This window comes from Acanthochromis polyacanthus, chromosome 12 (assembly GCF_021347895.1).
Source record: "Acanthochromis polyacanthus isolate Apoly-LR-REF ecotype Palm Island chromosome 12, KAUST_Apoly_ChrSc, whole genome shotgun sequence".
Taxonomy (NCBI): Eukaryota; Metazoa; Chordata; class Actinopteri; family Pomacentridae; genus Acanthochromis; species Acanthochromis polyacanthus.
The window spans coordinates 28,011,303-28,038,781 of record NC_067124.1 but is presented as its reverse complement, the minus strand read 5'-3'; the positions used below and the strand labels follow the sequence as shown (position 1 = coordinate 28,038,781).

Below are 27,479 nucleotides of genomic sequence, written 5' to 3'. Positions count from 1 at the left end.
GGTTGCAGTTGGTCTCCTTTGCTGCACCGCATTTCTCTTTCACAAAACACTTACCTTGCGAAGAGCACTCTCATTCATTATCTAACATTAACTTTACTTCTCATTTGTTCAATAAAAGCAAACTTGTCCAAGTTACAATTAAACGCAACCCTGAGAAAACGGTTTGCAATTTGTTGCTGACCTAAATGTGATGTAAGGCCATGGTTTCCCACCTTTTCGTTTACCTCTATACAGTATTTATGCATGCGTGTTACCTACCTGTGTTATAAAACAAAGTGGCAATGAAGGTGCAGTTCTTGAAGAAGGTATTGGTGGAGGTGATGTCCTCAAAGAAACACTCCTCAAACAGCGAATCCTCAAACACCATCGACCTCATTTTCAGGTTCATAAACCTGTAAGCAATTACACGAGGGAAGGAAAGAGATAATGAAGACATGTGATGTGGGAGTAGGGACAAAAAGAGGATGCAAACAGACAAACGAAGCCTTTCTGCTTGACTGTCAGATATTCTATTACCATATTAGAGTGATTTTTAACAACTGAAATCACATGTTCAGGCTGAAGAGGCAAGGTCAAAGGAAACATCAAAAACAGGCTTGTTAAACATGAACAAGTCTGCAGTGCTTTCATCCAATCAAAGCAACATTCAGAATAAATTATTTTGAAGCCTTGTTTAGATTTCCATCTGATTTGTTGCTGGCCGCCACAAAGTATTTACTCTCTGTGAATAAATATGCACACTACTGGTCAAAAGTTGTAGAACACCGCAATTTTAATTTTTTTTTTTTTTTTTTTTTACTGGAAATTATTCACATAAATGTCTCATTGTACTCTGAAATGTAAGCATCAAACAGATAAATGAAATTAAAAAAAATTAGAAACCAAAATGTATTCTACACTTTTGACTCAATGAAGTAGCCACCTTTGGAAGATATATCATTTGAACACATTCGCAACATTCTTTCCACGATAGAAATCAAACTTTTAGAAACTCGTCCTCTGGTTCTGTTGTGCCTTTGGCTCTTCCAGGCCTCTTCCTGTCAGAGTTACCTCCAGTTTCTGAGTGCCTTTTGATGGTGAAGAAAACTGTACCCACTGACACTCTGACTTTCTTCACAGTTTCTCTGTAGGAAAGACCTACATTTTTAAGTGTTATGATGGTCTGTCTCTCTTCTATTGTTAATTGCCTTTTCCTTGCCGTTTTATACCAGCACACTACTTTTTGCAGTACAATACTGTTCAAATAATGCTCTCGAGGGTATAGGGCCATGGTGTGTTCCAACACTACTTTTATACAGACAGAGAAGGTTGTAAGTAATCAAGAAAAGTTGGGACATCTGTAGGATTTGGTAGCACCAACTTTCAATGCTTGATCAGCCTCCATTGCTGCAGAACAGCTTTAAATTGTTAACCCATTTCTTGTTCCCTGAAAAAGGCATTTTTGTATAATTCTAAAATGGACATTATTTGTAAGTTTTGGGGAACCCTACCTTTTTTTTTTTTTTTTTTTTTTAAACCTCTGGCAGGTCACCACTTACCTTTGTACCATTTCAAGCTATTCATTAGACTTGAACTACTTGAATTTCAATTCTTAAAAAAATGAAAAATTGGAGCATTATAAAACTTTTGACTGGTAGTATATCTATCAGGCAGGGGGAAAATGTAAAATGCAAAATTGTCTTTCAAGTAAACTCACTTGTCATTAAAATACTCTCCCTGACGATGGACCTGGTTCTCTAGGGTGAAGTTAAAGGTGACGTGCTCTACTTTTTCCTTGACGAAGACCTTGGTGCGCGAGGAGTACTCCTGCTTCTGCAGGTACTTGATCATGTCGGGGAACCACACTGTCAAACCATAGTAGCTGGAGGAAGAAATAAAGGAGAGTTTTGCTTTCACAAAAAGACAAAGCTACTGGTGACAGGCCGCAGAGGAAACATGGTGCCTCTTTTGAAAAGCCTCATGAGCAGCGTTAGTGTGAATTAATATTCTAGTGCAACGTCGCTTTGATCACCAAACTCCTTACTGGTTATATATAAATCATGCCGGAACCTCAGGACTTCAAGATTGCTGCACACTTTCAATAAATGTGTCTCAAAAACACTATACTTTATCCTTTGCTCTGCCTAAATCAGTCAGAACCAACTCATTCTGAATCCCAGTGCTGAACCATTGGATATCTGTTTGTATTTCATCAGAAATGCTGCATTCTGTTTCGCCTACCTTAGGTACATATAGCTGCGTACTTATTGTCAATAAATGTCTATTGCACCAAACTTGGGCTCACTATAATTCTGTGCTAAAACTGTGGTTGACTTTGAAGATACTATTTTACACATATCTAAAGCTGCACATAATAGTTTAACACTCATTTTACTTTGGTAACCTGTTGCTCTTGTTAAAATGCATGTAGGTTTTATTTTGTGTACATTTTTTTAAAAATCAACAAAAAAAATCCACCAAATTCTAATTTTCTTGTTTGTCCTAACATATTTGGCCAATAGAGCAGATCTTAATTCAACTGAAATTAAAGACAAAAAGGTTGGATTTCTTCTACATTTGTTTACCACCTATTGTTAGGAATTATGCAATATATATTATGCACATATTGTTATATAATATATACAGTACTGACAGGTGAGGTTGTTGTAGACAGGCTGGTATTCAATTGCACACTAATATTATAAAGAGTCATTAACATTAGCGTCATCTAAAATGATAAACCAACATCTACAGAGGCAATTTCAGAAACAAAATTATTTAGAATGTATGTACTGTATACTGTTCATATACTTTGATGCCATTATGTTTGTATTTTACTTGTAATAGTACAATTTAAAAAAAAGTATCATTAAGTAAAGGATCTGCAAACACCTTTTACAGTGGTTTTTCTACGTTTGCATTATTGTTTACTGATTTACTGTCAACTACAAAAAGAAACACTTTGCGAGATCAATATCGTTATATTTTTAAGCAAAAGCTGAAAAAAGCTGTTCATGCTAACTAACAAGACAGAACGCTGGGCATCCTCTGCATTCAGATCACCGACAGCTACCTGACTGCTTTGTGATCAACAGCAGCCAGCTCTTTTTGAAGCTGTTGCAAATAAATTGACTTCACTGAGTGATCTGGTAGCTAGAAAAATGCAGCATCAGTGCACCGTTACTTGACCCGAATGTACCTGAAGGACATGGAGAACCACACGGCCATCATCATGTAGGTGGTGCGGCGATACTCAGGGGAGAAGACAGTCTGGAAATTACTCCACACCTGAAGGAAAAACGCAGACACAGGAGACACGCAAAATAATATATATGAAGATAAAAGCAAATAAACACCAGACATCTCTGAATACAAGCTTCAGTAATAAGTAAACACAGTGTCCCAGAATCCCTTTCCAGGTGGAGTCAATAAATGCCTGCTGATGCCAAACACACTCCATCCAGAGAGACAAGAATCCTCACAGAAATAAAACTCCTATTTATTGATGTACTGCATTTCATTTACAATTTATTTTAATAACACACGGCTCCCATCAATATCAGTTTGCGACTGCTTAATGATATGTTGTGAGCACATTTTATAGGTGTTAGCTTGGAGACTCTGGTATGCACACTCCTGTTTTATGGAAATAGTTGAACATTCTGCAGAAATGGCTCATTATATATCGTTGCTTTTGGTATACCATGTTTCCTGTTCATCTCACTTGGTTTCACATTTTTAAAAAGTTCTATTAAAACTGAAATCAATCCTATTTGGCTTTCATTCGATAGAACTGATATGAGGCGCAGGAGAAAGGATGGCCTTATTAAGTTTTTTTTTAATCCACGATCCATTGTAAGTTATTTAAAGTTATGGATCTGCTGACATACATTTCCTAGATACTACACACTTCCACTTTCTCTTGGCCATCTAAACAGGAAGCATTGCCACATAAGAACAGCCTAGCTGCGCTAGACAACCCATGGCAACGAATTTAATTCTCTGCCAGGGTGGGTCTAGTTACCCTCCATAAGGCTCGAGGTTGGACGCTCCTAAAACTGGCCGGACGAATCACCATGAAGTGGAGAGTCAGAAGGCGGGCGTAACTAAGTGACGACAGAGGCGCGACGATTCTGACAGAAACAACCGGAAACAACTAGCCTAGCCGCGCTAGACAACCCACGGCAACGAATTTAATTCTTTGCCAGGGTCGACAACAAAAACGACAACAGTCGTAGAGCTCCATTAGCACCGACTCTGAATAATCTTTCTGTTAACATGTCTGTAATATACTTGAGCTTCACCCATTGACTGTATAAATGAGGCTTCTCCCTCCCTGTCGAGTGTGCCGAGACCCTTGCGTCTTCAGAGCATGGGTCTAGCGCGGCGAGGCTAACATAAGAACACAGTGAAGTTAAAACAACAACAGACAAACCTGATGGAAAAGTGAAGTGAGCTTTATCCTCCATTTCTCATGCCAGGCAGCATTGTCGCCCATGTTAACCAGCTCATCCAACTGCTTCACCGTTTTGATGGTGGTCACCTTGGTGGAAAAGCACAGTCACTCAATACTTACATGTAATGATCTGTATTGTTCTTCTAGAGATGTGTCTCTAATATTCACCGATAATTAAATTATGAAAATGTAACATTCAAAATTTAAATGTACATTTAGTTAAATCACTGTTTCATTTGAATGTCTTATTGCTGAGTATTACTCTTCATGGATATTATTAAGTCTCTCGCCTTTATTAAACACAGCCGGTTACTTTTATTAATTTTACTTATTAATGCAGTAAGAAGAGGTTATGAGATATCTTTATGTCACCATATTTCACTGAAGTACTACTGTGAACTTTGTAGCTCGGGGCTTTAAGAGATTACAGACATTTAGAGCACATCTGTTTTAACTCATTAATATGCAGAATTATGCAGCACAGAGCTCTAAACCTGCTGCACATTATGACAATGTTATTTTCTCCACACATACAGCCAAACTGTACTCTAAAAGCTTAATATTCTGGCGCGCAACTCACAGAGAAGACCCTCTCTGGGTAACCCTTAGCTCTCATGTTGGTGTCGTGGACCTGCTTCAGAATCATCCACGCCTCGTCATGCTTCCCATTCTGGAGGAGGAAAACAAAACAACTCGTTTACATGCGAGTGAGCGTTTATGTTGTGGCAGTTGCAGTGATGCTGGAGCAGCTGCAAACCTGAAGGTTATTTACAGCCTGTGTTTAGTGTCAGTGCAGACTCCGATATGATTGCAGTCCGGGATTAGTCGTAAAACTCAGGCGTGTTTTGAGTCAATCATCTCATCAATGGGTGAGGTGTTATGAAATGATTAAGTAACAAATGTGACAACACTGGAATTCTGACATTTCAGTGTTGGAGAAATGATTTCCTCAAGTGGTAAATACAACTGCTTCAGTAAACTGTTAGCATTTGTTCCTTCTCTTAAAAAGTTAAAATCAATAGGAAAACATTGACACACCCACTTTTTATCCCTCTCTATGCTCCTTTGTCATCTCTTTCTTTGCAGGTAACTTCAGAGAAGCCTTGCAACCTAGAAAAAGCAATCATCTATTCACTAACATATTTTGTTTTTAATCTTTGTTACTTATTAATGGTGTGTAATGAAATTTCACTGTATATGAAAGTGTGCAATGACAAAGTATCTGTGATCTGTCTTGACTAGGCCCCTTCAAAGAGATTTAAATCTCAAAGGATCTCCTGATTAAATAAAATTTTGATAAATAAAAAAAAAAATTAAATGTGGTTGTGTTTCTGTACGGATGTATGCGAATATGTGATTGTTCCCAGTAAATTTGTTTGTCCTTGAAACATTTGCTAGAACATCTTGACAACGGTATCTATTTTAAACTTGTCAAAGTTTAACAAGTTGCTCTTCAGATTTATTGTGTGACTTTTCCATTAAGTTTTCTAGAGGTCTGTAAAAAGCTGCATCTTTATTCACTTGAATGGTGTAGTGATGTCCTCTGATGTTAGCTAGATTCAAAGTGTCCTTGTGCTACATTTTTTAAAAATTAACTGAACTGATCATGTTTTTCCAAATCTAGTTGTTTTATGTGAGAACAACAGTTGCATATGGTTAATTTTTAGGAAACAGCTTTCACACTAAACATCTCCGTACTGAAGCATAAAAGTTTTCAGGACCCCCTACAAAAATGTATTTATGTCATACTACCTGGTGTGTGACTATTTGTGAGTTTAACATAATATTGTTAGCTAAATATGTGCAATAATAACATAGATGTGAATGTTTCTTTTTAAACAGAATCTTGTTATTCTGCCATGTTTTATGCGTCCATATTCAAAATGCACTGCATAGGAATCAAACACTTCAGCAGTACTTGACGTACGAACAGGACTTTGATATTCAGCCCGCTCTGAGATGTTTATATGTACATATTTATTTAGTCATTCCAAATATTCTGCAGGTATGAAGCATTTTGCTTGCTACACAGGATCTCACACTTTAAATGCACCGATGCCTGCTGTTTTCAAGACTAGTTATGCATGAGTGCAGCCAAAATGTATTCAAGTTCTGAGTGTGGTGCGAGCTGACAGGCCGACCTCCAGGAAGAAGCGGGGGCTCTCAGGCATGGTGGTGAGGGCAGAGATGGCCGCCACAGAGGGGAAGGCACACACCAGCACAAAGACGCGCCAGCTGTGAAACTGGTAGGCCGAACCCATCTGGAAGCTCCAGCCTGCACGAGAACACAGAGGAGACAAAAAATGCAAAGACAATGAGCATGAGGGGCTTCCTATGGCGATACTGTAAAGCTCTGGTTTCATGCCTGTCAGTACTCTGTTAAGTTGGATTGCTCTCCTTGTACCAAAGCAGTTTATTTGACATGTTGAGCAACTTTTGTGTTTCACTTTAGGTAAAGAGATTAAATTAGTCCTGCCGATGCTTGACCCTAGAAATCCCTGAACCCTGGTTTGAAAGGCCATAAACATTCATATTCATGCCAAATTGTGATTGATAATAAATATTATTTAGTTCTTCTCTGTGATGATCTCCAAGTCTTTGAGATTGAAGGCTTTCTTGCCATCACTCTGGTCTTCAGTTCCCTCCACAGATTCTAATGGGATTCAGATCTGGACTCTGTTCTAACCGTTTCTTCACATCATTGTCTCACTGGAAGGTCAAATGCTGCCCGAGGCAAAATTTTTCCTGCGGGGCCCTCGATGGTTTCTGCCAGGATCTGTACGTCATCTGCTCTTCTAATGATTAACTTCAACAAGGCTGCTTGAATAACTGCCCCAAAACATCACATTCCTACCACCATGCTTGACTGTGAAGATGGTGTCCTTAGAGTTGAATGCGTCTTCATTCTCTGTTCCCAGATAACTCAATTTTCATCCCATTCAATCACAGAACTGAAAACAAGCAGCTTCCTTCTGAGCTTTTTTATGTTTCTGCCTTGGAGGAGAAGAGCGTTGTTCAGTATCTGCAGGAGTGTGTGATTGAAATGGTGCTACCAGAACTGGTACTTTTAGTGGTGATCCTTGAATACTTCTACCCTTCTGGCCAGCGCAGGGGTCACGTTTGGCTTCCTATCATGCCCTTTGAGATTTTATACCATGTGTACTTTCTGATGATACTCTGCACTTAAAAACACTTGAATACGTAGTTATAGCCTTACAGCAGCCAAAATGTGTAGCTCTCTCTCAGTGATGAATCCTAATGAGCTCTATGGTTTTAGCCACGACTTGCAAGTGACTCGGAACTACTGCATCACCTGTTCTCAGTTGATTGAATATTAAAACGCTTCAGAACTCGGTAGATATTACCAGGTACATTTAGAATGGCATAGAAGCTGCATTTTTTCTATAATTTGCAACGTTTTCCAAGGGTATGCATGATTTTGGACATGGCAAAAACAACCAGTTAAAATTCATCACCACGTCTTACAGTCTTTTGTCATTCACTATGAATCTAAATTTCGAATGGCTGTACAAATTCTGGTGTGTAACAGACACACATATTGCATTGGTTAATGACAATGATCGCAGAAGCTGTCTCACTGCTCTAACTTTTTCTCACCGTAGTGTGGGATGATGGCCCAGGCCATGGCGGAGGCGTAGATCCCACCAATCATCCAGAACATGCAGAGCCAGCTCAGATGCTCTCCTCGCTTCTCCTGGGCCAGAAATTCCGAGTAATAGGAAAACACAATGGGGATGGAGCCGCCGATGCTGTGGTGTTAAAGTATGAAAACAGGAAGGAAAATTAAATCATGAGCAGGAGGAGGAAAGAACATTGGAGGAGCAGCAAATGGTGGGTAAGATGAGGAAGGGAAGGAAAGACGGAGGCATGAAAGTGGACAATTGAAATTTAAAAGCACCCACAATGAACAGAACCTCCAGACTCACAATGTGCACATTGTTTTCATGATTTTGTTTGTCATAATTTGCCCCAAAAAGCACTCAATTGTACGTTCTGAAGATATATCCACAGTTTGTGTGTGTGTGTGTGTGTGTGTGTGTGTGTGTGTGTGTGTGTGTGTGTGTGTGTGTGTGTGTGTGTGTGTGTGTGTGTGTGTGTGTGTGTGTGTTCATAAGTGAGTAAAATGTTTTGAATTCAAATTCAGTCCTGTTCTGCGTTTCAACCCTTTAATCATGTGGAGCCACAGCAGGACAAAACTGCAGATGATACAGGACTAAATCTGAATACGTGTAGTGTTGCCGGGTTGTATTTTGTTGGCTCGTGCTTCTTGTATGGTTGTTTATATGGAAAGCGTTTGTTGTTGCTGCATCATTGCATGGAGTTCTTGCTGCTTACAGTTCCTTTGTGTCTTCTGCTGTGTTTTATGGCATCTTGTCTCCGTTTGTCAATTTTGTCATTTTAATGGTCGACATCTTGCCACAAGACTGCAGCTGAGAATTAGAACGCAAGCTAAATACTAGAGCATTCACCAAAATATTGATTGATATGCATTGTCCTTATAATTGAGTACTTGTTTAGTGATGCCAGGCTAGAAAAATAGAAGTCATTTAAGTTTGTGTTTCATCCTCCCCTCAGATATATTTAGTTTCAAACACCTAATTTGTAATTCACCATTTGTTCAGTTTTTGCATCAGTGTATGGTGAAAATGTCTTTATTTATGTAAAACACAAAATTCATGCAGAAGCAACAACTGAAAATGTAATTTCACAATAAATTCAGTGGTTGTCTGACATCATAATAGATATTTTGATGGTGCTGAATAGAAAAGGCCTGCTCCTGTCTACTGTGTCGTCTATTTGTAACATTACAGATGTTTTTCAAAATAGTTTTCTGCTTCTTTAATGTTTTAATTTAGGGGGACAACCGTACATGTCTTAAACATTTACTTAGCATTTCGCCTGGATCCTTCCAAAATGTATGCTTGGAAATACAGCGCTTGAAATGAAAAGGAACGCTGTGTTCAGGGCATGTTTTGTTTTGGGGAAATGTTTTTTCTCATCCTTTTGCATCACTGAAAAATCCTCAACAACATGGTGTCATGTAGAAATATTTCTAACACAGCTGCAACTAGATAACCTAATGTTCCACCATTGTATCTAAAGCCTGGGGAAGGTCATGTTATGATATCAGACGACTACTGACATTTTGCCACCAGTATTCAGCACAAGCAGAATCCTGTGAAACAGCCTTAACAGATGCATTTCAGATAAGGAGTACAACCACAATCACGGCTTCTCTACAAACTAGTCGAGCAGTTACAACTATATGTATGTGTAACTTCAATCAGTAACTGTTCATTTTGGCTCACTGTGTGGAAGATGTTGACTTAAGTGTATGAAATTACTCCTGTAAGTGGCACCAGACAAAGGGGGAAGGTTAACTTCTCTTAACGGCAACACAGCTGCTGCGTGTTCATGCGCTCCGTGACATGCAGCATTGCTCTGCCTGTCACGTTAACTGATGCACAACAGTGGTCGTGACTGTCTAATTTCCAGCTCTGGCTGCTCTGCCTGTGTGACTCATCCGTCTACTTACCCCACACCGGAAGCCAGGCGGCAGAAGAGGAATGAGCTGTAGCCCTGGACGAAGGACGAGAAGAAGGCAAACACGCTGTTGATGGAGAGGGAGATGAGGAGGGTCTGCCGCCGGCCAATTCGGTCGGCCAGGCCGCCCCACACAAAGGCCCCGACCATCATCCCCAGGTACACGATCAGACCTGGAGGGAGGAGGAGGGAAGAATCAGTGAATAAGAAAGAGTAGAGTAGTGTCGGGGGAATCTGATGGGAAGAGATAATGAGAAGGAGAATAGAGACAGACGGCTTGATAATGAGTTATTATTCATCAGTAAACTCTACTTCCAACCTTCTCTTCCACTCTCATTAGACTTCCAGTGCCCAGTAAATTAGCTGCTTTGACAGCATGATTGAAGCATTTTCCATGAAGCGTGAAACAGACTAAAAGAAGCAGGGCGCGGCCAAGACTTTCACTTCAAAGATCAGCTTTTAAGTGAAGAGATAAGGAAGAAATTAAATCACAACATCAGAGATAATCTGGATCTTAGAAAGAATAAAAGTAGTTCAAGTTCAAAATGACAAACTGGAATCAATCATTGCCACTGACTGTGTCTGAACTTCTGCTTTAAAGCCAGAGTGCAAGACTTTTACACATAATGCTGATCAGCTGAAGCTGCTCAGCTCCAGATAAATGTCTTCAGAGATCTGGTTTTTCTATTGTGATGTTCCCACAATGATGCACAAGAAACAAAGCTTGGTAACCACCATCTGGGAGGAACTGAAAAGATGGAGACAGAGTAGGTTACAGCAGCTACAAATATGATCTTGACTATGAAGGAAAAACTTGGAAAGCTACCATAAAACATTTCTGACACTACAGATGAAAAAGAAACTCTGGTGATAAGGTTATAATCTAAAGATGAAAGCAATCAACAGCGAAGCATATGTCATAAGTGTGACCCTGTTTATGTAACAAAAGGTCTGCAAGTTTAAACACAAGGCTTATAGAAAATATAATTATTTACTTTCTTGGTGAAAGTTAGATAAGAAGGTTAATACTCCAATTGTATCTGTGGACCAGGTTATGGTTCATTAGAACTGGAGTATAGAGGTAGATTTAGGAGGTGTTAAACTTACATAAGAAAACAAATGAGATACAACTGACTATATATGCACATTTTTAAGCTTCAACTGTACATTTAGTCTACAGAAAAAGCGACTAAATCTTCCAAAATATGAAACTAGTCTTTTGCACAAGCATATAACTGGAAGAAAATATAACTCCTAATATCCTTCAATATCTGCGTTGTTTTTTGCACTGACAACAAACAATGTAGCTTCAATATCATGAAAAAACTGCCTTTCCTCAGCTTTGTGTCACCTGGGAGCCGGCAGGCCGATGGCAGAAACAAACACCATCTTTTTAAATCCGGTTTTGTGATTTCAGGTGCTAACATGACTCACTTTCCTGCACTTATCCAACTCTACCTCCCTCTGATTGCCTGTCAAGCTCCGTTTCTGGACTCTCTCTGCAGCACTGATGATGCTCCCACACATACACCAGTTGCTCGTTTGCAACCGGCGGCGTATTGACATCCTGTCAGCAGTTTTCGCGCTTCCTGAGCCTCCAGTGACACAACTTATTGGTGAGAACACTCGGAATGAATAAGGAGAAAAAGGGGCCTGTGCACAGAGCCCGGCTGTTAGAGCAGCATTTGGAGCTCATGACCACTTTTCTCTATGTAAAAGTCTAATAATGTTACATTTATGGTATGTTTAAGTCTATCACTACTGTAAAGCTCTGTTAAATACACACTGACTGGAAGATCAACACACTTCACTGTTTTATATTAGATTAAACTGAATCAATGCAGTTGATTTTAAATCAGTTTTTGCCAATATGACAATAGTATATCATTAGTGAATTAAACATCTGGCTGATCAATTTTGAATGATTCTGGGAAAAGATTGGTGATATGTAGCTAGTTAACAGGGGAAAGATTTACTTTGCCTCGCTGGTACAAGTGTCTTAATACACTGACCCACCACAAATGTAAACTACTCTTGTTGGTCTATCTGCTTCTGCTGCAGAAGAGACAGCGCTGACAGTAAGGTGAACCAGAGTTCTGTTGAATCAGGGGTCACAAGCACTGCATGCATTGTTTATCATCGGACCACTCAGTATTCAACCTGTGCACACTTTCATCACTTTGTCGATGAGGCACTGTTGGCTTGTTGTTGGTCTGCATGCAAATACGTCTCCATGGCGTCTGCATTGGTTGAATTCCTATAATCCTTCATTCTGCAGAGAACTAATGGAGACCAAGGCTTTAAGCCAACTTAGACACTACTGAACTTCTTGCCATCAACGTAGTGGTGACGGACAAATGATGGACAGACGGATCTTGGAGGACCCTGGAGGAACTAAACCACAGTATCTTCGTGTTTGAGCTGCAGCTGGTGGTTTGACATCCTCAGCCTCCACCTGAGTGTCAGACGATGGGAGTGCAGTGTTTGTCCTCGCTCAGACTACACATGATGGAAAGCATAATGGGGCCACATGCAGTAAAGACAATAAAAAAATACAATAAATCTATGCTTATTTAACTGTTGTTTAAATCTACACATTCTCCTGATATTTTTGACCACTTCATAAACAAAAAAAAAATATTATCCCTAAGTAAATGAAACCAAACTGGCCAAAAATATGTAATTTTTTAATGCTCCATTTTTACAAGTGATTTTTTTTTTTTTTTTTTTTAATCATTTTGGCACTGGCTAAAATCTCATTGCATGCATTCATCTATGCAGGAACCTGGAAAGATAAGAAAAAGTTGGTATAGCAGTGGTAGGAGAAGCCATGTGTGACAGAAAGGGCTGTCCCGGACACAGCTTCATCATTTACACTTTATTTTGCTATAACAATGAGCTTACAGTACACTAAGCCTCACAGCAATAATGAGAGCACAAACTGTATTCCACACAGTGGGAGCCGCAGCACAGTGTGTAATATTGTCTTTCTGGAACTGGAGAATAAAAATGAAGCTGAGGCCTGGCTTTATATTGATAAGTGGAGTGAAAGAGCCAGACAGATAAGGCATCGTGGGGTCAATTAGGCGGGAAAACAGAAGAAGCAGCCCACACAGGCTTTAAACGGATCTGTTGGATCAGCTACGATGATCCATCCCACAGTCGAACAAGTTAACCGCTGAGATAATGAAGCTGAATGTTAGGGATCGCTAGGCTTACAATACTGAAAAGTCAAGGTTAGCACTGAGGATAGAGGTTCTTGACTTCAATAATACGAGGAGGGACCTCCTTTCCGTTTAGATGAAAGACCTTTGAAGGCACTGATTAAAGTCTGTGTGTGACTCATTCCCCCTGCCTTAGTATTTTGGGAGTAAACATTGCAGAGCTGAATTGGGGAAGAAAGTGACTTTAACTTTCTTGTTTGACTGATTACAAAGGGTCCTCTGTGCACGTGTTGCTGTGCTTTCATGAACACAGGCTTTATATGTGTGTGGTTCCAACTGAAGCAGGGCAGAGACACAGCTGTAAACTGCTTCTCCTGACAACACAGATTTCACAGTGGCCACATGGAGCCAGCGGTGATGACTGGGCTCAGGAGCCGCAATGCAGCAGCATCAAGGTAGACAGACAGACTGACAGAAAGACGAGCACAGCGATCGGGGCGAGTCTTGCAGTGAGCGTGTCTTCATAAAGCTCCGGCTGGGAGTCCGCCTGCTGAGCTGACCCGTCACCCCCTCAGCGCTCACTGGATCATTAGCTCTCCTGCTGTCATCACAGTCAGCCGCCTCGCGTTTGTCTGTCTGTGTGGCTGGAATGCATTAGCAGCTGCCTTTGCCTCCAGGGTAATTTATGTTGTAAATTATCTGGTTTGATTGAGGGACGAAATAATTGATTGATCTAACAGCTTGACAGACAAGTCAAATCTTGCCGTCATCAATATTTAAAAGTAGAGAAGTTTGTGATGCTGCAGTTTTGTCACTATATTGCCTCAGATCAATAAAGCCTTTAAAAAAAATCCCCAAAGGTGAATGCAAATTTTTACTTTTTTTCCCCCACAGATTTCTTATAAATACATATAATGCAATATTCTTATATTTAAAATGGAAGAATGTGTGCTGTCCTTCAGGCCATTGTTTGGGTTTAATAGCTAATAACATTTCACTATCACTGCTCTAATTGGCCTGATTCTGGCCACAGCAAGGAGCAGTTGTCAGCTACCAGTTGATCCTTAAATGAAAGTACCAATACACCAACGTAAAAATGCTCGATTACATGTAAAAGGACCAGCTCAAAAAATACTACTATGTGAAGTAAAAGTATGCCGCAGCAAAATGGAGTAAAAGTAATAACATAAAAGTACAAGTCTGGTTGCTGTGACTGATGCATATGTATTGGTACACAGAATGTCATCAGAGTTAATAGTGAAGCATCAGTGTCTCAAAAATCTGAGAGCTCCAAACACAACTAGTGGAAGACAAAGAATAAATAAAAAAAGCTCTCATCAACAAATCTATTTTCAGTTTTTATCCAATATTTGATTTGTGTTTAGTTATTGCATCGTTTGAATTAAAAAAAAAAACAGTTTAGTGGAGCTGCAAACAACTCACAGACATTGAAATGTCAGCCGCAAGAAGCCAAAAATGTTGGACACCTCTGGTTTAATCTTTAACTAATGAGTTAAAAAAATGTGAAATTTAGGTGCAGTGTGCATGAGTTGTCTGTGTGTGCCTACATTTATGCACAGGAGCATGTGTGTGTGTGTGTGTGTGTGTACATGTACAGTAAATGTTATATAGACGTTTACGTGGTGCTACTGTGGTGTAGCTTAGAGATGAGACGCTATGATTTGGGTTTAGGTCCAAACACGTCTGAACTATTTTGAAATCTATACTGATTTCCACCTATAGCTCCAACTACCTCCAGGAGGGCATAATATATATCAGTTATTAAAGGTTTGCCAGCTGAAACTGCACCTTGAAGATCCAGAATGGTGCAGTGAAAACAGCATTACCAAGACTTTTTTTTAAAAATATGTATTCTGCAGCAGTGCCACCTGGTGGGAAGCTGGTGAGGGATTCTTGTAGTGGTGGTGCTGATTACACCGTCTTGGTATCAAATGGGATCACCACCTACAGAGACTGCAGCAGAACGTGCACTGCAACACTGATGCCTCATGGGACACGATTTTAAGGTGCATTTGACAAGAAGTACATGATTGTACGGTGGCAGGCTCAGAAAAACCGACGCTTTTTTAAAGAACAGTTTATTGATAATTTATATATGAACCCTGCTTTGTTAAATAACACAGAGAAACTAGCAAAATCCACAGAAAAAACATTTAGAATTTCAATGCTAAAGTCTGCATTATTACGAACATTAATTTTTTCTTTCAATGTGTGACTGTAAAATGACATGGTTTTACTGTTACAATTAATTATGGATATTTCCATTATTCCCCTTTGTAAAAATGTTTTAGCTCTGTTTTTACATTTTTTGAACACGACATGAATCCACGATATTAGCACATTTTTTTGCCACTTTTGTTGCCAGATTCTCACTACAATATGTCCGTTTTTAGTGTAATAAAAACGGCCACAAGGAGATTCAAAGGCCATAACATCTTTCCTATGGCGATTCTGCTCCCATCAACTTTTGCATTTTAAAACATCCAACCATTTCATCATGTCTTAGAGTTTCACAGACAATCTTAGATTATGCATTTTTTTCAGTTAAATAATTTTCCTACTGGTAGTATTTTTATATATGTAAGTTTTATATGTGTTTTATGCCCATCTGGGTTTGATTCATACAATATTCATTCAGACCACTTACAATGACTTCTACAGCTAGCAGTAAGTTGTAGGAGATGTGCAAATGGACTAATCACTACTGTTTTAAATTGTTTAATAATTCATATCCGGAAGCAAAATAGGAGCTATACAGAAAGAGAGAGATGAGCAGGATGAGGTGTGAATGGATGAGGAAAAGGAGAAGCAGTCGTCTCCAGACAGCTGAGCACATCGTCACCAAGGAGCGGAAGTGGGGGGAGGACGAGACGGAGAGCATGGACGATGGAGAGCATGGACGAGAGAGAATAAAAAAAAGAAAAGAAAGCGAGGAAGGGGAGGGGATGACGATGGCCAGTCAGCGCTGTCACAGAGCTCCCAAAGGCTCCGGGGTAGTGCGTATGTGTGTGTGGGTGAACATGAAAAAAAAAAAAAGAAGTGTGAGCCACTGCAGGGTTGTGTGTCTGTGTGAGAGAGGGGGCAGGGCAGGGGGACACTATTAATAGCTGGTTTTCCTCTTTCTGCCAGAGCGAACAGGGCTTTCTGAATGAGCCGGGGGTAAAAAACTCTTCAGCACCGCAGGAGGATGCAGTTTCTCATCGCTTGGTTTTGCCAGTCAGCCATCATCACTGCTGACAATGTTCGCTTATAAATGCTTTAGCAGCGGCCTAAGTCTGTGTCAGTAAAGCTGTGGTGCAGGTTTTCGCTCTTTCAACACCAAAACCGCAGAATACGATTCAAGCACCTTTAAACCTTCCCCCTCCTCGAACAGTTTCTGCTGTTTCTAGTGTTGCACAAAAGGTCAGGCACTTTCCTGGCATTTGAAAGCATCTGCTATGAGGGTGCAGATCATGTAGGGCTGCACTCTACTGACAGTCTGAATTACTGTGGGTTTGCTACATAAAAATAGCAGCAAATCCCCTAAAAGGTAGGCCTGTAGTGTCCATGAAAATGTCTAACAACGTATTAATATCAACACAAAAAGTCTTTATAGCTTCATGTCCTGAATCCCGTGCTCTCCACCCAGACTCCACCTCTTACCTAAACCAAGAAAGGTTTTTTTCTGAGTAGTGAAAATGTGTCTGACAATATTCTGCTCTGTGTTCCACGTGAAAATGGCAACACCGCTTGAGCATCAGGTCCAGACTTTGTCCAGTAGTACGTCGTGGTTGTGGTCGATTGGTTGATCAGTTCGCTCTCATGCAGTCATATTGTCAATGATTAAACAATCTCTGGTGTTTTTGTATATTACAGCTCAACAACCAACATGGATCATCTAAATTAGTTTGCATTATATTTGTCAATAGAGGAATATAATATAATATAATGCTGAAGTCAAAGTATCATAGTTAAAACAAATGAATATCTGAAGGTGCTCTTAGTCTGTTCTCATAATTTCAGGAAAAGATAATCAGTTTATAATGATCTGATATTCTGCAAATACTCATTTTTTATTTCAATTTACAATCCATTTAGGCAACAAGGCTAGCAGGTAGATTCATTGCAGAAATACAATGACAACAAATATCCTAAGTTGAAACCTTGAATAGATGGCAGATTCACTCAGTGCGCTACGCTCCACTTCGTGAGTGAGAGATTATGTGCAGTTTTTTTTCCATTGTGCAAATAATTACTTGATTTTAAAGTAGGTATTTACATAATAGACTTTGTTTTGTTGACTACTATCCTACTAAAAGCTAAAATATGTGGCAAAGAAAATGAGCAGCTCATGTTTCCTGAGAGGGGGGCTGGAGTCTGTCCTAGCTGACTTCGGGTGAAGGCAGCAGACACCCTGAACAGGTCATCAGTCGATCACAGCGCTATGCAGAGAGACACACAATCACACTCGCATTCATATTTAGGGACAATTTAGAATCACTAATTAAGGTCAGCATGTTTTTGGACTGTGGGAGGAAGCGGAGTACATGCAACAAGATGCAGACTCCATGCAGAAAGATCCCAGGCCCAGGCCAGGATGAGAAATGGAGATCTTCTAGCTATAAGGCGACAGTGCTAACCATCATCCACTGTGCAGCCCAATTTAAAATAATGTGTATCAAATGTAGTTGCTAATTATATTCAGCAGACTACAGCATCCAACCTGATTCGCCTTCACTGTTCTCTGTCAGGTTTCCCAGAGGAACTGAAAATGAGTCAGACAGAAGCAGGTAGTCCTAACATCCTCTCTTCATCTCCTCTGTCTCCCCTCTTCCTTGATTTCAGCTACTGATTCCATGTTCATTAAAATGCCACAGAGACATTATAACACACAAAGGTTCCCTTTAGCCTCGGGAACACTGTGCAGTATCTCTCAAAATTCAGACTAACAGATAATGAGATGGAGGTAATGCACAGTTACAAGGCTACAGCAGAAACCTCCTCCTCCTCAAGACTATATTTACCAGAAGTATAGTTGGAGACACGCTGAACTCTCAGCAGCAGTGGAAAAGCTCTTTGAAAATAAAAGTACTCGTGCTTATCCGGCACATTTCCAGAAATTTCCTTCCAGTGTGGCAAAGCCTGCTGAAAGTAACGCAAATCAATTTCTCCTCCCCATTATGACAAACCAACTACTGCAGCTGCAACCTCTGCAGCTCCACAACAAGGACACATCAATGACGAACGCTGTGTGCTTCTCGGCTGTGTGTCAAAGTGTCTCATGAAGCTCATCAGGCGACAGCGCTGCACCAGGCGCTCGTTTTTAAAGCGTCACTCCAGCTTTTCTGCTTCTAATTTACTTATTTACTGGAAGCATATCAGAAGCACAGGATCCATAAACATGCAAAGAAAATAAGAGACTGACTCTTTGGGGGCAGCGGCGATTTGTCTGTTTAGTAGCTACTTAATATTCTGCAGGCTCATACATGTGCAGACTGTCATTGTCTCCCACTAGGCTGCAAATGCACACAATGCGTGATTGCACTACAGTGCATCAGGCTAAAGTAGCTGTTTCAACTGCGCTGAGAGGGAGTGTGATGGTGGGGGGGAGAGGCAGAGGACACAAGGAATCATGGGATGCAGAGGCTCTCTAGCATGAGTCAGGCATGTTGCGTAACAGCAAGAGGGGAGGGAATTGAGGCCAGTCGTGTCTCCCTCCTGGTCCATCCCCCTCCTCACCCCGGTATGACACAAGAGGGCCAGGAGTGATGGCGACCAAGCCTGGATGCTAACTTATCATCTGTACTCGAGTACTTGAGTGTTACTATGTTGTAAGGCTTTCTACTTTTTCTCCACTTCATTTGAAAGAAATGGTTTGGAGAGAGTACAAAATTTAGAAAATAATCTCTCTTTTTTTCTGTGCTTCCTGTGTTTACTCCTCTCATGATACTTTTTTCTGTTCTTTTGTTTTTCTTCCAGTTCTCCCTCCTTTGTCTGCAACCTCTGATCCTTTTTATTAGCACTCTTTATTCTTTCTTGACTCTTTTTGTACTTCATCCTAATTTCTTTCCTTTGTCTGTATCTGTTTTTTGGCAACTGATCACCTGAAATTAGGTGAGGAAAATTGATTATTAAAGGCATCGTATTTACAAATTCAGCAGGAACAAAGCTATTGGAGTGAGGAAATGTTTATTATTCCCTTTCTTTTAGATTCTTTTCAGCTTGTTAGACAGCTTTCCCAACATGGATTAACCCTTGTTCTTGACTAAAAGATCTATTTAATAAAAGATCTCAATTAAAAATAGAAGTTATTTCTCTGGACTAGGCTGAATCAATGCCTGGGAAACTGAGCATTTAGCTGCTAAATGTTCCACTATATGTTCACTGGCTTGTTGCTAATTGTGTCTGCTGCTTGAAGAAGGACTGGTATGTCGTGTGTTTATCAGAGCTTTTTCACTTAAAACCACTGTCAACTGTGGCCAAATGCAGTTCTGTGTGAGCAGCAGTGAGAGTGAACCATAAAGCTGCAGCACACGCTTAACATGCTAATGGTCTAAAAGAAAGAGGGCCACGCAATGAGGTGATAAATCTCTACAGGTCAATCGCTGTGAGTGAACAGTTCTAGTGGTTTAAGGTGAATTGTGGATCTTTAAATAAAAGAAAAATGTATGTGGAGTAAAGAGTACAATATTTCTCTCTGTGATACAATGAAGTAAAAGTACCTCACAACCGTACTTTGGTACAGTACTAGAGTAAATGTACTTCCCATCACTGCCCATTTCATTATAATATTTACTTAGACAGCTTTACAAGGAAATTTTACTGGACTTTTGTCAACAGTGGAATGGAACTACAACTTCACTTTGGCTTGGTTTCCGATCAAATGTTGCAGCAATTTATTAATCATCGAGAAATATGACTCATACATTGTTTATCTTGTGACAATCTAATATTCTGCTGGGAAACCTTGGGTCCTGACATTTATATGAATGTTACTTTGACACCCACATTAGCATTGTTCCAAATTAAAACCAACACCTCTCCATGGCAGCGGCCTCCCCTTTGTGGACAAAGTGCCCCAAAACGTTTCAAAAACTGATGAAGAATGGCTCAAAGAGGATGAAAAAGCAGCCAGGATTTTGACTCGGTCTGCTCAGATTCAGATCCAGTGTCGATCGAAAGCACCCGAGCCAAATCAAAGGAGGTCCCACCTTACAATCCACAGGACACTAAGGATCCACATCCCAGTGCCAGATAGTAAAGGATGCCCCCACAGGTCCTGTGTTCATACCCTGATGATTTAGAGCCATTTTGGCAGCATGAGGGCTGATCAGTATATGTGAACTAGAGTGCACTGCATGTTGGCACTAGAAGTTGTTTTTCCTTTCTGTGATTGGACCAAATGAAAAAGCCAAAACAGCCTAACAACCAAGCCAAGGCATGGATGGCTGCAAAGTGTTACATTAAGTGAGTATCCTTTCTGCTTTGTGCATGTATGTGCTTCTGTTTCACCATATAGAGTGCCTATTACTGCACAGGAACCGCAGTACAGCCCATTTGTTAAAAATGCGTGTTTGTTGCAAGAACCTACAGAGAGGAAACCTGGAGTGGAAAATGGAAAAAAGCTTTCATAAATATAAACTCCGTCATTGATGCAGCACTGCAGCTCACTGACCAGCAGCAGCAGCAGCAGTCAGATATAACAGAGCTGAAAAAGAACATGCTGTTCTCGAGCAGTACCCTTCCTCATCAAACCTAAAGACTAATCTAAACTGAAGCCTTTAGAGTACAAGCACAAGCTGTGAAAAAATATCTGGACTGACGACAATAGCTAATAGTTAAATAGACAGTCAATACCCAGGCATCCCCTTCTGCAGGGAAACAATGCTCACTGACGTGGCAGCAGCACTGCTAAACGGGCAAAAGGTTATGCAATCATCCAACTCAACAACGTTAAAATGATGCAACTGAACATCTGAGTTGAGATATTAAGTTTACGTTGCAATTGCTAGGATTTGTTGCACAAATTTGGGTTTTTATCACCTTCAGTCTTTGCTCCTACAGGCCTGAACCTAATTGATAAACTGTGTTTTTAATTTTATTATATTTAATAGTATTTACAGATCATCTCCTCAGATGTTTGATTAAAATAAATGTTTTATATGTTAGTTCTTGTGTAAACTAAACAGTGCATCAGGAAATTCTATCCTCAGGATCCCTCTGGCCCTCGTTCACAGTGTCCTTGCTCCAGAGCCAATAACAGATGGTGAGGTAGGCTTGGACTCTGATTGAACATTAGCCCTCCGGATAGGAAATTATAGCGAGTTCTTACCCCACTTTACACACACAACAATGCAGGCACAATGACAGTGAGGCTGCATACATGGATCGGCCACAACATTACAACCGCCTGCCTAATGTTACATAGCGTCCCCTGATGATGACAAAACAGATTTGACCCGTTAAGGCCTGGACTCCACAGACCTCTGTCCTGTGGGTTCAGACTCTAAAACATTAGCAGCAGATTCTGAATGTCCTGGAAGCTGCGAAGTTGGATTGAATTGTTTCCCCAACACTTTCCACGGATGCTAATCAGACTACACCTTCAACTCTTGCAATGTGGCACAGAGTGTTAACCCACTTAAAGAGGCCAGTAGGGAATACTGCCACCATGAAAGGGAGTATGACTAGATGCGTATTTAACCTGCTTCTAACACATCAACTTCAAGAGCTGACTGTTCACTTGCTGCCCGATGCATCTCACCCTCTGACAGTTATGTAACAAGATAATCAATGATATTCACGTCACCTTTCAGCAGATTTAATGTTGTGGCTGATCAGTGTATTCTATTCCTCCCCTGCATGCTATAGGAAGAAAAGGAGAAAAACAAAAAAAAGAGCACACAAAAAACAACTTAAAAATCCAATCACCTTCACATGTACACATACACACACACTGCCCGGTGAGAAAACAGCTGCACTGAAGCAGAGAACACTGTGTTTGGATTGGCTGGTGGTTCGATTTAAAATTCTGCTGCCGTTCAGAGGCTACACGGGCAGTTGAATCTTAAATAGCTGTAGTTCCACTGCCAACAAAGCTAAAGAAAAGCAATTACTGGGGGATAAACTGCAAAGGTTGGGGCTTAGATAAGACAGAGATAAAATGTGAAGTGGTGGCATAAAGTGCCAAAGGAGGCATTGAGATGAAAACAAACAGAGGAGATGAGTGGACAGAAACACTTAGCTCCTGGTACTAAGTTGTCGTGTGTAATCCCTCCTCTTTAGTGTTTTCTAATAGATTGTTTTTTTTTTGTTCTATTTGGAAGCAAGAGTGATGTCTGGACATCTTACCTAGCATGCCTTTGTTGGGTTCAGATAGACACATGTCTATCTGAGCACTGGGCAGCACGAAGCCGACTACAAAGATCTCCACGCCGTCCGCCATCAGCGCCAGGCCCAGGACAAAGTAGAGCGTCCACTGGAACTTCCCGTGGCCACACTCCTGCAGGATGGTCTCATACTGCTGGGCCAACTCCTCCTGGTCTTTCTTCCTCTCGCCCTCGTAAGCCGACAGATCCCTAAACTGCTGCGCCTGGGTGGCCGTCACTCCATCCATGCTGCTGGGTTTGCCTGAGTCTGCCCTTGGGATGCCCTGATACTCGCCTTCGTAGATCTCGTCGTCCTCGTCGTGTCCTTCAGTGGAGTCGCTGTGACCTTCGTCGTCATTGGCCCGGCTGTCGTTGCGATAATATCCGCCGTCGTTGCTTGGCACACCAGCATAGTCGTCGTCGTCATCTTCCTCCTCAAACCGCTTATAGGAGCGCTTGGTGTACTCATCTGTCATTTTGTCCATGCCGCGCCCTACCTTCTTGCCGACCTGCTTCTTGGCAACTTTGGCAATGTCCTTGGCGCCGCGGATAAAGTCTGAGCGGCCATCTCTGTAGCGCCCGTCATCATCCATCTTGAACCTTTAGAGGTGGTGGTCAGTTGCTGCGGGGAATGAAAGGTATCAGGAGCGGCCCAAGCACATGAGTGTGCGGTGGGGATTCTGTTAGCTGCTAGATTCAGCACCGTGGACAGCTCCCTGCTCTGCTGCTGCTGCTGGACTCCAACCAGACACCAAATCCTGAGGAGAAGCAGAGAAAAGACTTGTGTTAGTATGAGTCATCACCCTGGCAGTATAATACATGCCAGGAAGAAACACCCATTATGAGCACATTTTTAAACAGCCCAGATTAAAGGTAATTAATACAGATACACAAAGGAGCATTGACATTCACATCGCGTTGACATTTGCAGGACACGTTATCTGGCTCGGCACTAATGGTTGGAGAGAGAAAATTAAAAAAAAGGACATGACAGCTTTAAGGAGCTGACTGGGAGCTCAGCAGCCGGTATTAACTGAACAGCATTTATCTCTCAGCTCTCTGCAACCGAGCACAAATCACAGTGTGGCATTTGCAGTGGTGCACCACAGAGGCAACATATAATGGACCATGCTGTGACACAGAGCTGCGTAATTAACAAGCAGAGCTGCGATGTGGTCCAGCAAAGATCACTGTATACTGAAGCAGTGCCACTGCTGGGGATAGATTCATGTCCCCACTGAGGACATTCACGATTACAGTCTGTCTGAAACCAGATATGTATTTCTGTGAAGTCAGAACACGTCGTTATCTTTTCATGGCGGTCTGGACGGTGAAATCTGTCAACCATGTCTGAGTCATAGGATTGAAAACAGATCATTAGGTACTGTACTATTCCTTTTGATGCAGAATAAACAGACCTTTTCCACAACACCTCTGTCATTGTGATGCCCTTGTTTGTGTCGTGAACGGGGAACTGAAACACTACAAATAGGCAACTAAGCAGAGGGAACATCAATAGCATGTATATGTCAGAGAACATCTGGCATACTATGAATTTTAACTGATATTCCATCTTACATGAGAAACCCTCTGCTTACAGTTTAACATTCTTTAAATACACACAGCTGCACAAGAACATTATCTGAATAAAATACAACCTAAATTCAATCAAATTTTGGTATAAATTCTTCTTAATGAACTGAACTCTGAGTCTCAGCGTGTATTCAATGTCAATATGTTCTGTTTTCAGCAATTGATGCTTGGGATGGATTCTGGTGAGTATCTAACTCTTTATACTGTAGTCTACTGGTTCCCAATCTGAGAATAGATATGATAGATCACTAGATGATTAAAAGCATATAAACTATCGATTTTAGATGTCTTACTTTGACTTTTTATGTGAAATGAAGAACAGATTCATCTCCTTAAATTGCCAAATCCTCAACAAGTAACTCAAAGTCCATCTCCAGGCATTTTTTTTAAACATCTAAAAACTCATCTTTTTGTATCAAAATTTGATATTTAGCAGTTTTTCCCATGGATTTAATCTCTTCCTGTTTCAAAACAACAGATTTTACTCTACATCAGCTCACCTACTTCTCTGCTTGAACACCACTACATAACTGGGTGACACATCTTGGGTATGCATGTCTTCAAGAGGCCGAGCAGAGACTACCCGCCCAGAGAGGGAAAGTCTCTGGGGTTCGACTGCAGCTGGAGCCTGCACTGAAGTCATTTTAGTAGCTTTCCACACTTCTTCAAAAAGAGCGGCAACAGCTCAGCAGGGCGGAGGAAGAAAACGTTAAGCCTGAGGGACCTGACAGAACCCAACAAGACTACAAACACTGACAGAACGTACCACAGAGTAAGGAACAGCCCTGTCTTATGTTCATTTTTGATTGTCATTTAGGTAGGGTGACCATATTCTGTTTCTCTGAAAAGAGGACACACTTCCAGCTCGCGCGCGAAAAATTTTCAGTCCCCCCCCCCCCAATTTTTAGGGGTTTTCCGTGGGTCAGGGGGCTTTCTGTGCTTCAAACTCAGTTAAACAGATATTCTGAATTCCCCAGAAAAGAACACTTTACCTGGATACACAGAAAAATAGCCCAAAACACTCACAAACAGTTGCTTTATAAATAATATATTTATTAATTTAAAGCAATTCTCCTAAACAATATAATCAGTCACATACAAATATGGCATGCTCTAGTCTTTAATAGTTATGGACTCAAGTTGTGTAGGAACACATGTATTCAGACGTTTAACAAAATAAGAAATAATCATCTCTCTTAAGTCTGACACTTACACCTTAGTTAGGAAAAGTGAGGTAGAGTACCATTCTTCAAAATAACCTCCCAATTATCAATTATGTAAAAATAGAAATAATGTGTCAAATATTAAACAAAAAGAAAAAAGAGAGGTAGCCTATTCTTCAATGTTCAGTTAGCCCATTCTTCAAAATAATGTGTCTAATGGCAAATGAAAAAAATATAGAAATAATGCCTCAAGTCAACAGTCCTTTTTTCCTTCTTTTTCCTTTTCTTATTAGCTACAGAGACATAAGTCCCAGCTTTGCAGACTGTACATTCTGCCACCCATTTGACACGACCCGGACGAAAACAGGGGTACTTTTTTCGCATTTCATCAGTGAAATGACATTTGCGTTTCGGCATTTTCTTTCGGTTCGAGAGTTCTCTCGCAGTGTGTCTACCTGCCTGTCAGCCTGCGAGGAGTGAGTGAGTGAGTGTGGAGCGCCTCTGTACTGCTTTGTGATCCGGGGTTCGGCTCAAACTCCACCTCTCAGAGCGTGTTTCCAAAGGAACCATTCAACGTGAATGATAAATACACTGGTCTGTGACGCGCTCAAGCTAGGCAAGATCAAAAACCCGGACATTTGAAGGACTCTATAAACGCCGGCCGGACAGGCCGGACAGCCTCTCAAAAGAGGACATGTCCGGGCAAAAGAGGACGTATGGTCACCCTACATTTAGGTAAAAAAGAAGCTACTTGAAGTTTGTGTTTCTTTGTTCAGATTAAATGGGTCATTTTCGAATCAGATTTGTGTCAAAATGTTTCAACAAAACTTGTTAAACATGAAACCAAAAATACGAAGCAAAAAAGTAAAACTTGACCCTGCCTCAGACCCCACCTGACCCCCTCTTTCCTCTACCCTTTGTCTCCAGTGGAGCTGTCCTCCACGGCTGCTGGCCATTTTAATCACTAATCAGTCTCATCCACAGAACTCCGGGCAGCTGCGGTGAGGCACACCAGGTCATCATCATCCTCACAATAAAAGCCGGTGACCTGGCGCCGAGCCCGCGCCGTCCTGCTCCAGGCCTCCTGCAAGATGCAGGATCAGGTCAACCGTCACCGTTCGGAGGCTCCAACATAAACTCCCGGACAACGGGTTTGGCTCCGTGCCAAAGACCTCCCCCTCCGAGCCCCCTCTAAGAAGCTGGCTCCCCGCAGCCTTGTCTCCTGTTTGCTCTCTGCACAGGTTCACCCCCCTCATTGTGTCATTGTCATTTGTAAATACAATACTTTTATAGTTGTGTAAACTATGAATCATTTAACATTTTGATGATGTATCCTTTTCTTTACAAGTCTGATAGCCAGCTCTCTTGTTTGTGCTCCCTTGCTTCATATTGCAATTTTAATTTGAAATCGATTTACTGCTCAGCTTTAGTGCACAAACATTTTAACACACTGTAATGGGGCTGTAAGCAGCTGCAGAATCATTTAATTATTAATGCGCAGCACTTACCAACTATTAAAAGCTTTCCTTCCAGATGTATTATGACAACTGGGTTTCACTTTATTGCAATTTATTATTTTTACATACTGGTACCCAGAGGAGATGTTATTGGTGTGTAAAAAAAAAAAAGTAAGTTGAATAATGTCTCACATTGATAATGAATAATAAATAGAGGAGCTTGGAGCATTCTCATATTAAGACTTAAATGTCTGTATTTCTGCAACAGTACATTTATTATTTAGATTTTACATGAAGCTGTATCTTCAGAAACCCAAAAGCTCTCACAATAAGCAATAAAACATCAGACTTAAGTAAAATCGAAGGTAATTCAATGTTTCAAACATTCCGACTTTTCAGCTATTTGTTTAATCAAACTTTTCAGACAAATGATCAGTTTAAATCACTCGTTAAAAAAAAATCAACAGTTCTTTCATTCAAGCTTGTTAAACATCTATATTTTCTGGTTTCTTTCCTCCTCTATGACAGTCAACTGAGTATTTTCAGGTTGTGGGCAAAACAAGACATTTGTGGACGTCATCTTGGGCTCTGACTTGGCACTAATTGACATTTTTACCATTTTACAGACCAAACAACACATTGATTAATCAAGAAAATAATTAAGTTAATGGTCCACATTTAACAAACAGAAAAACTGCAGCTCAATGTCTGCTAAAATATCTTCTCACTTGGTG

The 27,479-nt window shown here is 40.7% G+C and overlaps 1 protein-coding gene across 2 annotated transcripts in view; it reads right to left on the bottom strand.

Moving 5' to 3' along the window:
* The window catches only part of sv2a (synaptic vesicle glycoprotein 2A), a 61,172-nt gene that overhangs the window by 9,254 nt on the left and 24,439 nt on the right, over positions 1-27,479 (bottom strand). For both annotated transcript variants that reach the window (XM_022190465.2, XM_022190464.2), the window contains 9 exons: positions 22,516-23,290; positions 9,993-10,173; positions 8,054-8,205; positions 6,577-6,710; positions 5,016-5,105; positions 4,415-4,522; positions 3,179-3,267; positions 1,697-1,861; positions 259-392 (listed from right to left, as the gene is read on the bottom strand). In XM_022190465.2, the coding sequence (XP_022046157.1) occupies positions 259-392; positions 1,697-1,861; positions 3,179-3,267; positions 4,415-4,522; positions 5,016-5,105; positions 6,577-6,710; positions 8,054-8,205; positions 9,993-10,173; positions 22,516-23,125 (1,663 nt within the window). In that variant the 5' untranslated portion in view covers positions 23,126-23,290. The remainder of the gene's footprint in view (positions 1-258; positions 393-1,696; positions 1,862-3,178; positions 3,268-4,414; positions 4,523-5,015; positions 5,106-6,576; positions 6,711-8,053; positions 8,206-9,992; positions 10,174-22,515; positions 23,291-27,479) is intronic.